Source organism: Antedon bifida, chromosome 3, assembly GCF_963402885.1.
Source record: "Antedon bifida chromosome 3, ecAntBifi1.1, whole genome shotgun sequence".
NCBI lineage: Eukaryota > Metazoa > Echinodermata > Crinoidea > Comatulida > Antedonidae > Antedon > Antedon bifida.
The window spans coordinates 25,462,050-25,476,028 of record NC_136228.1 but is presented as its reverse complement, the minus strand read 5'-3'; the positions used below and the strand labels follow the sequence as shown (position 1 = coordinate 25,476,028).

Genomic DNA, 13,979 nt, shown 5'->3' with positions numbered 1-13,979 from the left:
ATCTCTTTCTATTTTTAATGTTAATTTATTTTAGTTTTATAAATGTCCAGAGTCTGCTAGTAATCTTGTTCTTGTTTTTACTTTACAATATATTGTTATTGAAACTGCTCAAAATAAATGAATGAATCCGACAATAATCTATAATTCAATATTAAGTTAAAGATGTATTGTCCCTTTGAATAATTCCAAAAAAAAAAAAAAAAATGATTTAAAAAAAAAGTGGGTCATTTTGAAGCATCATAATAGTTATTAACTTTCACCAAAAATTAGTCGAAAAAAAATCATTTAACTGAAATACAGACGTTTTTTTTGTTCAAAAAATAACTTTGACTTCCAGTCAAAGTTTTCAATCAAAACATATCCCATAATGCAACGCGCTTGTGTGGCTACTCTGTATGCATAATCATAAACTTCCTCGCGATCTGTGTGAAAACACCTCCTCAACCATGACGAGTTGTAAACAATCCTAATTAGCATATCATGCATGCATACTCGTGGTTTGAAATCTTTGTTTACTTTCGCTCGCGACGATTTTCCAGACAAAATGTAATCAAATTAATTTACCGGTTAAGTACGTAAACTTGTTGTTTTTGGCTCGAATTTTCGACTTAAAGTGAATAACTTTAATATTACTTTGATATGGCTAATTTAAATTTAGAATATTTTGACCTTCATTTTTTGTGTTTCAAGGGACAATACATCTTTAAGTTTTATTTGTTTTCACTTTTTTTACAAAATTATGCATCAAGGTTCAAGTTAAATATTAGCATAAGCTTATTAAAATTGTTCAAACATATTTATACAATAAATATCTTTGCAGTTCTGGGCTGCTTACTATGATACACAGGAAATTTTTTACTCGAGAATCTTTACATACAGGTGGGAACAGGCGTGAAGCAACTGCTTAGCGGTTTTGGTTCCCGCTCTGAACTCCTCCCACAAAGTATGTAATTGCACGTGCAGTCTTCTGTATTTTTTTCTTTGGTACCGCCTACAAGTCTCATTTGAACGTGAACCAACTTTGCTTGGTCGTGGAGCAAAGGAATTAATTTGTCAAGGGGGAGGTCTCCAGTCTGGGCAACATTATTAAGGGCCTTATGCCACCCTTCAACATCATTGTTAGTGCGGACCGATTGCCCAAATGCTCACCATACACTCGCTGCAGTCCAATTTCCTGTACGTGACGCCAGACAGCTTGCTTCCAATGACACACACACCCAAAGCATCGGACTTCAGGGAAAACGCTGGTAATGGACTGCCATTCTCAATTCTCAAAGTCCATCATGACCTCTTGGATATTTATACCCTGTAAAAAAACAAAAATATTTTTCTTTAAACCAAAACCTTAATTACTCTCTGCAAATCCTATTCAAGTTGTAAATGTAGAAGCAACCCACCCATAAATAAGCACTTTAAGTTTGGCAAAAGCAGGAATGGTGCATTGTTTAATGTTGTAGATGCGTAATGTGGATAAATCAACCAATTTCACATACCTCTGTCAAGTTTAGCAGACACTCTTTTACTGCCTCAAACACAGATTTGTAGTCTTTGGTCTTTCTTCCTGCAGCGCAAAGCAAAGGACCTGTTTTGTAGCATCATTTCGCTTGACAAATGCATGTATTGACATCAGTTGTGTGAAAGGCCGGCGCACCACCTTGAATGTGCCGTCAATATACAATCTTTTGCTGTGTGCCAGAGTTGTCAGTTGCCAAGTGGTGGCAAAAATCAGATGGCGTCGTCTTCCACGAATAATGTCATACCTAAGAAAACCTGCAAACAATTAGAAGAAAGTTTAAAAGAAATCCCACTTTGTTTTGCAAGGGTAGTACAGCTGACTTGAAGGCCCTCTTAAATACAATACAAAATATACAAATAACATTCAAACATACAGATAAAAGAGGATTCATAAAAGTTAAAATTATCAAACAGATTTTAAAAAGTTACCAAATATTTCTTATTTTATTATTATCTTTAAAATATAATTTTAACTTGATTTTAAAATCAGAATGAGATATATTGCATTTAAAGGGGAGAGAATTAATGACTGTAATACAGTTTAGTTTCAAATGTTACATTAAAAAATGGTGTTAAAATTCAACTCACCTTCTGGTAAAAAATGTTCATCTTAATCGAATTGCAGGTTGGTAGGATCATCTGGACGCATTCTTTGCCTCACACGATTAGCCATCCTAGCAAGATTTATAGAAAATATAAAAAATATGTAGTTGTTAAAATAAATTCCAAAAGTTCCAGAATATCGTCCACGTCAAGTTTCGTACGCTTTTTAAGATCTTTATCTTCAGCTAGACATTCCTTTATTACATTCAGACATTCCTTTATTGGGGTATTTGTGAACAAGGACACTACGTCGTGTGAATTAAACATTTCATGATCTTCAATGTACAGACTGCTTAGTTCTTCGGTGAGAACTCTTGAGTTCTTAACATGATGTATTGTGGTACTGATGAGAGGGTTCAACAAATCGGCGAGGGCTCTTGATGTCTCATAGCCCAAAGAGTCCGTATAGTCGACAATAGGTCTTATCGGGTTACCTTGTTTGTGTATCTTTGTTGTACAGTACAGTCTTGGAGTGTTCACGGTGGTAGGATACAACAATTTGTACTGCTTGTCCTCAATTTTCTTATTTTTTTTCAGTCTAGAGAGGATGGAGATTAGCTTACGTTTATATTTCGGGGTTGGATCAGATTTTAAGTTTTTTCATCTTGCAACATAGCATGGACTTTGTTCTCATAATCAGTCAATACCGTGCATCTACCTTTATCTGCACCCATAATCAAGACGAAATATTAATCGTGAGTACACAATTTGGTTTTGACAAATTAATATTATTTCTCTGGATTTCAAACAACCTGATGAATCTATTCTCTGATGTTAGACAATTATATTTCAACTTACTGTTACAAAACTGTAACCATCAGTTTCCACTGTGCTTTCAGCCATGCTCAGACCTCTCTGATCTAGCAATCCAATGAAACTATTAAATAACTTGTGCTTGTAGGAAGTAGCTGAAAAATACACATACAGGTATTTCAGAATTTATTTTTACACATGACATACTAAGCTAGGCCTATTGTTTTGTATTGTTTTTTTAAAATAAAATACAACTCAAGCAATAGATCTAAGTGTGGGGATATTCGAAATTCCTATGAACAGTACATGTAAACACAGGCCTGGTTGTTGGTTGGTTGTAAAAAAGACCATCTCCTCACATTTATCAGAGTTTTTACTATTGTACCCAGGCCATCATGGTTTTGTAAAAGATAAATCTTGTGCTACTCTTCTAACTAATATTTCTCATAGCTGGTCCTCAATTCTTGACAAGCCACAACCTCCCATCATCGATGCTGTATTTTTGGACATGTCAAAGGCCTTTTATAAACTTCCTCATGACCTCCTACTTAAGAAACTCGCTCAACAATATAACATTTGCGGACCCTTATGGCATTGGATTTCATCCTTTTTAACCCACAGAACCCGGAAAGTGTTCGTTTTGCTGGTAACGTTTCCTTAAAAGGTTTGGTCACATCTGGAGTCCCACAAGGCAGCGTTTTAGGTCCTCTTTTTTTCAACTTATTTGTCAATGACATCAACTCTAATCTGTACTCTACTTCTGTACTCTTTGCTGATGATCTTCTCATTTATAGACCCATTCATTCAGATACCGACTCTACAATTCTTCAATCTGATCTTCATTCCATTCACCAGTGGGCATCTGCAAATTCTATGTCATTTAACTCAAAGAAGACAAAAGTGATGCATGTTACTCGGAAGAAAATTTACATTCCTCACACTTATTTCTATAATGGTCAACCTCTTCTCACTGTCTCCTCTCACAAATATCTTGGTCTCACTCTCGACAACAAATTATCCTGGAATGAACATATAAATAATGTTGTTTCTAAGGCAAACAGAATGTCTGGGCTTATTTTTAGTGTTGCTAATAATGCTTCAAAACCTGCTTTACTGTCTCTTTTTAAATCTTTAATTTTACCCATTCTTGACTATGGACTTCCTGCTTGGTTGCCTCAACTTAAGTCCCAGTCTATCCGCATAGAGCGCATCCAACGAAATTTTACAAGAAGAGTTCTTAAATGTAAAAGAAGAGAGATACCATACCATACCAGGTTAAAATCTTTTAACCTCATGTCTCTTGAAAACCATCGCAACAAAATCCTTTTTCACTTTATTTTTAAATGTCTTTATGGCTTTACTGACTGCTCTTCTGTCATCCAGAATCTCAATATCAATCCTAGACATACTGAAGACCTCACTTTTAATCATCTCTTTTCTTGAACTCTGGCCCTTCGTAATTCTCCTATAAACCGCTTTCCTAAGCTTTGATCTCAGTTACCTTCCTCATTACGCCAATTAGCTGTTACTGAATCTTTTCCTCATCTTTTATCATCTATTGACTCTTTCCTTCATGATAATTATCTTTAATTCTTTTTTTTTTTTTTTTTGTATATTTAATTCAATTTTTTTTGTATATCATGTTTGTTCTTTTTTTTTCTGTATACTCACAGCTTTATACTTTATTTGTTTATAAAATTATGTATTTATTTTTGTTAAGATCATGGGACTGCTGACTCTTGTAGTTACAGTAATCGTATTACTTTAGCAGTCCCTGACCAATTCATCTTTGTACATTGTATACTGTATTATGTTTTGTTGGTCAAATAAATAAATGAAATGAAATGGTTACCTAACGGTAGAGAGTAGGTCTGGCCAGGGTTACACTGCTATACTTATTTTTGGGCCTACTACCTACTGCCCCCTGTATCGTTGACGATTTTGACAAGAAATATTAAACTTACTATTTACTTACTGTCAAACTGATGTCAAATTAAACTGCCAAAAAAATCTTCGCACCACACAGCAAAGATCGTATAGCGCCACTACGTGGCGCTATACGATCTTTGCCACACAGTACACATCTCTAAATCACTAGAGCGAGATGACGCATGTGCACAAGCGATCAACAGCAAAACTTTTAATTTCATTACCAGGACCAGGAGTTTCTCTTCCTGCGCGATTGACCCCATCTGCACCGCAATCAAAACAACTCTGTGTTTAGATGAACAACAAATACAGTGCAGAAGAACTTTTTAATGCAAAAAGTATGTCCATATACGATTGTCCGTTAATACAAGAATATGAATTTCTCCGAAAATATGCTTGTTGGCGCGGTATGTAATTTCGGTTGGTTACAACTTGCTGCACAGCTAGCACAGCAGTATATAGGCCTAGGCATTTTGTTTGCCATCGATCGAAGATGTATCGTTGCCGATTGTCTATGACGAAACAGTTGTGTAATTAAATACCTGCAAACGTTTTTTATTGAAACAAAATATACTACAATGTATTACTATGGTAAACGTTTATTTATGTCTAGGCCAGTAAATAAGTATAGTAGTCTAGCCTAGATGAGATCCGCAAAAGGATTGCAAAGCTAGGATCACATAGAAAATATGTAAACAAACATATGACTCACAAAAAAAAAGCCGACCTTCATTTTCGTCGATTTAGGGTCGGTCGGGCGTGGCCAGCACAATAATTTTTTTTTGGCCTTATCATGTGTTTTCTTACTTTGATCGTTTTAACAAAATATAATAGTATAAAAAAGTGAAAGTGAACAACTCTATTATAACTACAAAATGGTCTATTCAAAATTTGATTTTATTGATCTTCATTTTTCATGTTTTGGGGGACAATACAACTTTAATTGACCAAAGGGTTCCATTTATACGTTTCATACTGACCTTTAACCTCTCTAAATTGTATGTTCAGGTAATTTTAAAAAGTGACAAGAACACCCGAAAATTTAAAGATTATAAACTAAGGAACACGTTGAGTTGTCATCCATACCAAAATGGTATTCGCTATTTCAATTTCTAGCCCTCATTTTATATACTGTATGCCACTAGGCCTAGTCTAACCTCAGATATGGTCCATCAAACGTAGGTGTCGACGCAACCCTAGGAAAAGTGATGCTTAGTAACGCAATTTACTTACAGAAACAAAGTACAGAAATTTTTCCCTCTAAAAAAATGGTATCATCAAGAATATGTTCCCCTGGCAGACATACCGCCTGGTAGACATGGCATGGCGGGCAGTATGCTGCAGGATCTCTATCCAAAATATGGCCATTATGGCATAAGCCTACATTTGAATGTTATATCTTTATGCCAATGTAATTACGTATGGATAAAACAATATAAAACTCAATATTTTTTATCTGAAATAATATGTAAACTCGCGTAATGTAGCATATAACACAGAAATAGTTTATTTCGATCTTGATTGTTTTTGGCTAAAAATGGTTTAGCTAGACGTCAGCCCTATGCCTATGCCTCGAAAAAGCTAAGCTTATGTTTATTTAATAAACTTTTTTAAGACTTTTGTTGAAACAATATTTCTAGCTAGCGTGAGCCTAGGGTGCTATGAAAAGTGTTTTGGAACATATGCAAATTAGCTGAAATATGCAAATTAAGAGTAAAAATATAGTGTACCCATAGAACGCCAACCGCTAGTTGTAGAGAGTTGATTTTTTTTCTAAATTGTTCAGAATATACATGTTTATATTCCTTATGGAACTTTTTGTCCAAAATTGTCCGGAAATGCTGTATTTGACCTCCAAATAATGTTTAGCTTTGCGACAGCAATTGTTGGCTATGGTGCTCTTGCAATTACTTCTGTTCTTGAGCCCTCTTCTTTGATGGTCGAACCAAGATATATGAACTTATTCACTTTCTCAAGGTCATGCTCGGTGACTTCGATCTTGATTCATCGTCATTAATTTGTCAAAACCAAATTGTGTACTCACGATTAATATTTCGTCTCAACACTTCGGGAGACTTCGTCAGAATGACCATCCGATCTTCTTTTCCGAGAAATCGATCCATTATGACGTACATCCGTATACTCTTTCGCAGATTTCTTGGAAAAAGATGTTAAAAGAGGATCGTAAACATGACTTAGAAGATAGGTGCCCTCCTCTCTGTAGAGTGTCTTTGTGCCCCTCCTTAAAAGAACAAGAAGAACCATAGAGATCAGATATTTAGCTGATCAAACTATCCATATACTCGCTATTGCTGAATCAAAATTAGACGACTTAATCGGTGATAACCAGATAAATATAAACGGACGGACGAGACAGAAACAGACATGGTGGGCTATACATTGAAAATAAAGCTGTTGTTGAAATTGAAAACATATCTATCAACTTAAGAAGTAAAAGTGGCAACAAATTGACAATTACCACTTCGTACAAATCACCATCAGCTAAAACATACTACTTTGATGACCTAAGTAATCTTTATGAACTTACTCGTGTACATGACAGAGACTATATTCTCATTGGAGACTTGAACTCTGATTTTTTAGTACCTAACGAGAACACAAGAGAGCTACAGAAAACTATGGATGACTGTAACCTTCTGCAACTAGTAAACCAGCCCACCCTGAAAATACCAAATTATCGACGTGATCATCACATCGAACAAAACCATTCATCTCCAAACAAAGGTTTATGACCATTCTATGAGTGATCATGATGCTGTTTTAACTGAGGTTTCTTATAACATTTTTAAAAACAGGCATATAACTAAAACATTTCGATCTTTCAAAAATTTTAATAAAAGCCTTTTCCTCAAAGACCTTGAAAAGATAAAATGGGATGATTTGATCAGGAACTATAATCCAGATGCTTTTATTGATTAATTTTATTCAAATTTAAATGATGTGCTAAACCATCACACTCCTCTTATTACTAGGCGTTTTAAGGGAAAACTACCAGGCTGGCTAATCCAACGAGAGGACATTTTGGACTTAATGCACAAACGTGATAGAGCTTGAACAAAAGCTAAACAAACAAATCATACATAAGATTGGCGGTACGCAAAAAAATAAAAAAATAAAGTAACTAGTCTATGCCGACATATATAATATATATTTTTATATTTTTTTAAACATAGTTCATCCGTTTTTTCCATATGTTTTTTTTTATAATGTTCATATGAGGGCTCCTTGATTGTCAGCATGTTGAGCTGTTGAGGGTCACCCTCACTAAATAAAAGGTTTAATAAAAAAATAAAAAAAAGCGTGGCATCATTCTCAGACCGAAGTCCCCTTCTTTTACAATCATACAGTATAATAAAATCTTGGAGGTAATCTGGTGCTAGGTTTGCGAGACAATTATAAATATGCAAAAGTACATTACCGTAAATTGAATTCTACAATGAATGGGAAGCCAATGAAGCTCGTTAATTAAGTTAATTAAGAAAACATACATCAATAAAAAACCTCAAAACATTCACTTATTACATATCTTAAAAATACTGGGGTACCAAATTACAACAAGGAACCAAACAAGGCCCATTGACTTAATGAAAAAAAAAAAAAAAGCCAGTGGTGCCTATGAATTATATCCACCATGGACCAAAACTAAAAGTTCTGTCTTTTGCTCATTAAGCTTAAGTTTATTTTTCCATAATTTAAGTTTATTGATACAGGTTGTTAATCTAAAAATAGATACTTCTAAGTCACCGGGTATTTTAGGATCAAAGCTTGAATGAAGTTGGGTATCATCAGCATATAGATGATACCCAACATTATGAGACTTTATAATATCGGCAATAGGTCTAGTATACGCTGTGAAAAGTGCCGGGCTAATTGTTGACCCCTGAGGGACACCGAATTTAATTTTTGTTTTTACAGATTCACAACCCAACAATTTGACCTTGTAACATCGGTTGTCTAAATATGATTCAATCCAATTTATAGCACCACCTTTGATACCAAACTCATTAGATTTATTTATTGCTAATAATAGCTTTTCTAAGTTCTGTAAACAATCTTGTTCTAATTTTATTGCTGTTTGTTTTCGCCATTAACTGGTCTCTTAGCATTTCATCGGCAAAAGTTCCAAACTCATATCGTGACGCAAGTTCTCTGAGAGCGGCTATATAGCCATCTCCAGACTCTCCCAGTAATTGCGCACGTTGTCTAAATTGGTAGCGTTCTGCAACCATGCTCACTTGCTGCGCAAAATGAGTTTCTAGAGTAACCAATGCTCTCGTATAACAATTTTCATCTGCTTCTCCAATTTCGGGTAAAGAATAAAAAATTCTTTGGCCCTCAGGTCCTAACGAGTGCAGTGTAGTAACATAGCCTTCTTACTTTCAACTGACTCACCCGTATCCGCCGCAGCCAGCATGTAATTCTCGAAGAGACGCCGCCATTGTCTCCATGGTATGGTAGCTTCTCCTGCCGTGGGTAGAAATGGAACTGGCGCTTCTATCCTTGTAGTCGCCTAACTTAGCAACAGGTTCATTAATGATTCTCGTCGCCAATTATGGTAGACAGCAATAAAATGATACTAGAATAAACCGGTGTTTATATAAACATCTTAATAACAGCCTTTTATTCCATCTCCTTTCCCTACCCATGCGGTCTCCACTACTGCCCTCATCGGCAGACTATCGGATACCATAAAGACGTTGCAAGTAGAACTCCTGTATTTTATAATTACATTTATACATGATAGGTGTTAAAACATCTTGGTGAGATATATTCATAAAATGACTTCATAATGTTACAATGACCATCTTAATTTTCCTTTATTTTTTGTTTATTTGTTTGTAGTATCCGAATGATTTCAGCTGTTTTTCATCAAAGGCTGATTCAAATGCGGAGAATTAACATCCCTATCAAACTTTTTCAACATTATAACAATCATATACTTCAACATTCTTCTTTGCGATTTTACAAACAGTCTGGAATAGTATTTGCTAAAAAAGGTGAGGTTTTTTTAATTATATGAAAATTCTATTTATACTTTGTATAAAAGATTTTTAATCATAAGCTGCAACCTTTGAAGGTATTTTTCACCACTTCTGTTAATGCAGCTGACATTTTATTCATAATGGTTTAGGAAATGTCCGAGAAAAAAAATGCCCTTCTTGCCATTTATTTGGAAAATCAATGAAAATTAAACTTCCCTGGAAAAAGGTCATAACATTACTTAGACACTTTCCCTGCAATTTCAGATGTTTTATAAAATAATGCATATATTGTATATTACTTTAAAAACATTAATCCAGGTCATTCCTCATATGTATGTTTTATGGTTAATTATGATAAAAATAGAAAAATAATGTACACTTACTTCACGTCGAATGTCCTTTCATGGACGGTCTTAGGCCTATAGACTAGGTAGGCTTAGATTTGTAGACCTAGCTGGTCACAATAAGTAACATGTGTATCATTATTGGTTATCTGCACTTGGCGGATAACCCCTTGTTATTGTTTTTTTTTTCTATCTTATTCTTCTTCCTTTCCACAAATTTTATCTTCAGCGTATCTCTAATTCTTGTTAACATAGGATTGTATAACTTTGTCAGAAGATTGAACTCTATCTGTAGATGTGCAAGAAACTTCGTTATATGACTTTAGAGTCGCGCAGCGCAAGTTACACGCAATTATATGAATTTCGCGTATTTAACATAGATCAAAAACTATATAACAATTTAAATTGAAACTTAGCAAAAGTGTAATTTATATCATACGCTAACTTTCTGTGGAAAAAAATGGCATGTTTCGCACACGCGTTTAAAAATTTAAAATGTGAAAAATCAATTTCTAATCAACTTTCTATGCGTTTCATGTCATTTTAAGCAAGTAAAAATTTCCACGAGCAGTCAAATTTTTACATGCGCGTTGCGCACATATCCCTGGAATCATTTTTTTTGGCGTGAATTATGTTTTTCCAGCCTTTTCTAGTAATTTTACCAACTTTTAAACAATTTCGACTTAAAATCACATCATATGAACACTTCGAATTCAAATTTTTGATGAATTATGAATGTAAAAAATGACACACATGCACGTCAAACTTTAAAAATCGTGCGATAATAATTAGCATGTGCATGTTACGATGCATTGCGCGATAGCCTAACTCGTCACCGTGACAAGTTCAAATATAGTTTAATTACATATTCTGGAAGTTGATGAGTTGTAGATATCGGATCATGAATCAATATGGCTAACCGGACATTTTTATTTGGACCACGCGTGTGAAGGTGCAGTAGCAAAATAAAAATTATACTTCAAATTAATAAAGATCAAATTAAATATACGCCATAAAGCGGAGTATATTTTTTATTTTTTATTTGATTTCATCATCAACCTACAGTGACCAAACGTCACCATTAACATGGTTGAAAGTCATAAAATATAATATAATATATACAAGCAAAAATCAACAAATAACAAGACAACATTTAGATACTGACATTAGACAAAACCTTGTGACGGAAACAAGCAAGTGAATCGAAAAAAAAATATCAACAGGTATAACTTTGGCAATCGATTAACAAAACCATTTTTTGTAATATTTACCCTCCCTCGTGATATAGAAAATAAAGCAAGATTACGAAAATGATATTGTGGAACAGAAATAAGAAAGTAAACTTGCAATTTTATTTCATATTACGTTCGGTGCAAACTGAGATCCCGAACCAGCGCATGCGCAGTAACCAGTCATAGCGAACAGCGTACTAGCATCATGTACAACACGTTGCTAATTTATGTGTGTAAAACCAACGTTTTCACGAAGTTTGCAGTCAATATATGCCTAGATACATAATTGATTATCTAGGTCATATTACCCAGAATTGGAAGAAGCAACATCAAAATCATCCCCGAAGAATCAGGAGGAGATAATATTTGAGGGGAAGAAGCATACGAAACCAAAAGTAAAAAAGGCCTCCTCCTTGGTAACCGAGGGGAGACTGTGCGCGCTCGAGGAGCGCGCTGAGCAAACAAACAACTTGCTACAGCAGCTTGTTCAGAACCTGAATGGGCCTAGGCCACAGGTTAGTTATGACAGCCAGGAAAGTTTTTCCGGCGATAATGATAGCTTGTCAGTAGATTCTAACTACTCAGGTTTCCATTCATGCAATACACCAAGAAACCAGACAAGCGATATTAATAATGATATTGATATTAATACTGTTCTCGACGATGGTTCGGCCTTGACTAAGCCTATTATGGCCCCACCTCCAGGTTTTGCTGCACGATTTGCGTCAGCAGAGGAAAACAGGACCTGAGATTACCAAGGAATTGTCAGACAGTATAACTTACTTGCTCCATTCTCCAATGGATGAGAATATACAACTGGAGCTTTCTAAAGCATATCTGGTTCCAGATAATGCAAAAGCACTAATAGTGCCTAAAGTAAACCCGACCCTGTGGGACGGGATATCCGGAAAATCAAGGTCTTTAGATCTGAAGCTTCAACGGATATAAAAGGCATCACAGCTCTAGCCCATGCATTGGGAAATGAGCATAATGAACGATCTCAAGATGCACTTGCCTTATTGGCAAATGCAAATTATGAGTTATTGGGACTACGAAAAGAAGTCCTAAAACCGGAGATTAACAAGGATTATAGACATCTCTGTAAGCCGACTACAAAACCAACAGAATTTCTGTTCGGAAATTTAGGAAAATCTGTAAAACGGCTTGATGAAGAGAGGAAGGCAACATCCGGACTCCTAAAGACCAACAATTGGGTCATTAATAACAATCTGAAATATAATAACAAGTCAAGATATCAGCCATACCCACAGTCCCGCTATAAACAGTGGGACCATCGAAATACATCATCAAATGCGAAGTCTTTTTTATCAAACAGAGGCCGACAGGCCTCACCAAGTCAGGGAAGCTTCAAGAAACCTCTAAACAAAAAGGGGGATCGAAATCAACAATAGAAGCAGCAGAAGAGGTATGATATACCAACTATTCATAATGAAATAGTAAGAGGTCGACTGAGGTCATACTTACCTGCTTGGAAAAAGCTCACTTCCGATCTATATATTTTAAATGCTGTCACTGGTTATAAAATAGAATTTTGTAAACAAATTCCACAATATTTAAGAGGGAGAATTCCTCATCCATATAACCTGAGTGTTATAGAAATGGCTGCGATTGATGAACAGGTCTTAAAATTACTGGATAAAGGAGTAATAAAGTCCTCTGATTACGAACCTGACCAATTTGTTGCAAATTTATTTGTAAGGCCAAAAAAGGATGGAGGTTTTCAAACTATCCTCTCAAAGTTAAATGAGTATGTTGCCTACAAACATTTTAAAATGGAAACATTTTCAAATGCACTCACACTTATAGACCAAGAGGTATACATGACCTCAGTTGACCTAAAAGATGCTTATTATACAGTTCCCATAGCATATTCAGACGTAAAGTACTTAAAGTTTGTCTGGAAAGGGAATCTTTATGCATTTAGGGCATTACCTAATGGCCTAAGCACAGGGCCAAGACTGTTTACGAAACTACTAAAGCCTCCACTAGCATATTTAAGTAGAGGCCATATTGTCCTAATTTATATTGACGATATACTTGCTATTAATAAGTGTCGAGACAAAGCAAAACACACAGCCAGAGAAGTATGTGAAATGTTGACGTCATTGGGGTTCATTATAAATTATAAAAAATCCGTATTACAGCCCACTCAAACAATAACCTTTTTAGGGTTTGAAATTAACTCAGTCACAATGACTGTTACTCTCCCTCAATCAAAGAAAGAGGAGATATTTAATGAGTGTCTGTCCAGACTACTATTAGACAGGTTGCAAGCCTGCTAGGAAAACTGGTAGCTGCACTCCCAGCTGTGGAATATGGCAAATTACATTACAGGGCCCTTGAAAAAGATAAAATTAATTCCCTGAGACACAATAAAGGCCATTATGACAGAACAATGACCATTAATGAGAATGGCAGGGCCGACATTACCTGGTGGCAGCACAATATATATTATGTGTATAAACATATATCTCATGGCGACCCAAACCTTGCATTTGAAACTGATGCTTCGGGATTAGGGTGGGGAGCAACTGATGGCACTAATCACATTGGTGGGAGATGGTGCCAGAATGATTTAC

General features: G+C 35.3%; 1 protein-coding gene and 1 pseudogene across 1 annotated transcript in view; both read left to right on the top strand.

Moving 5' to 3' along the window:
- LOC144836927 (ribosome-recycling factor, mitochondrial-like) overlaps positions 1-13,979 on the top strand; it is a 129,312-nt gene that overhangs the window by 19,356 nt on the left and 95,977 nt on the right. The window contains exon 2 of the mRNA XM_078691871.1: positions 9,664-9,818. Coding sequence (XP_078547997.1) covers positions 9,664-9,818 — 155 coding nt within the window. The remainder of the gene's footprint in view (positions 1-9,663; positions 9,819-13,979) is intronic.
- On the top strand, positions 11,500-13,638 carry LOC144836931 (uncharacterized; annotated as a pseudogene).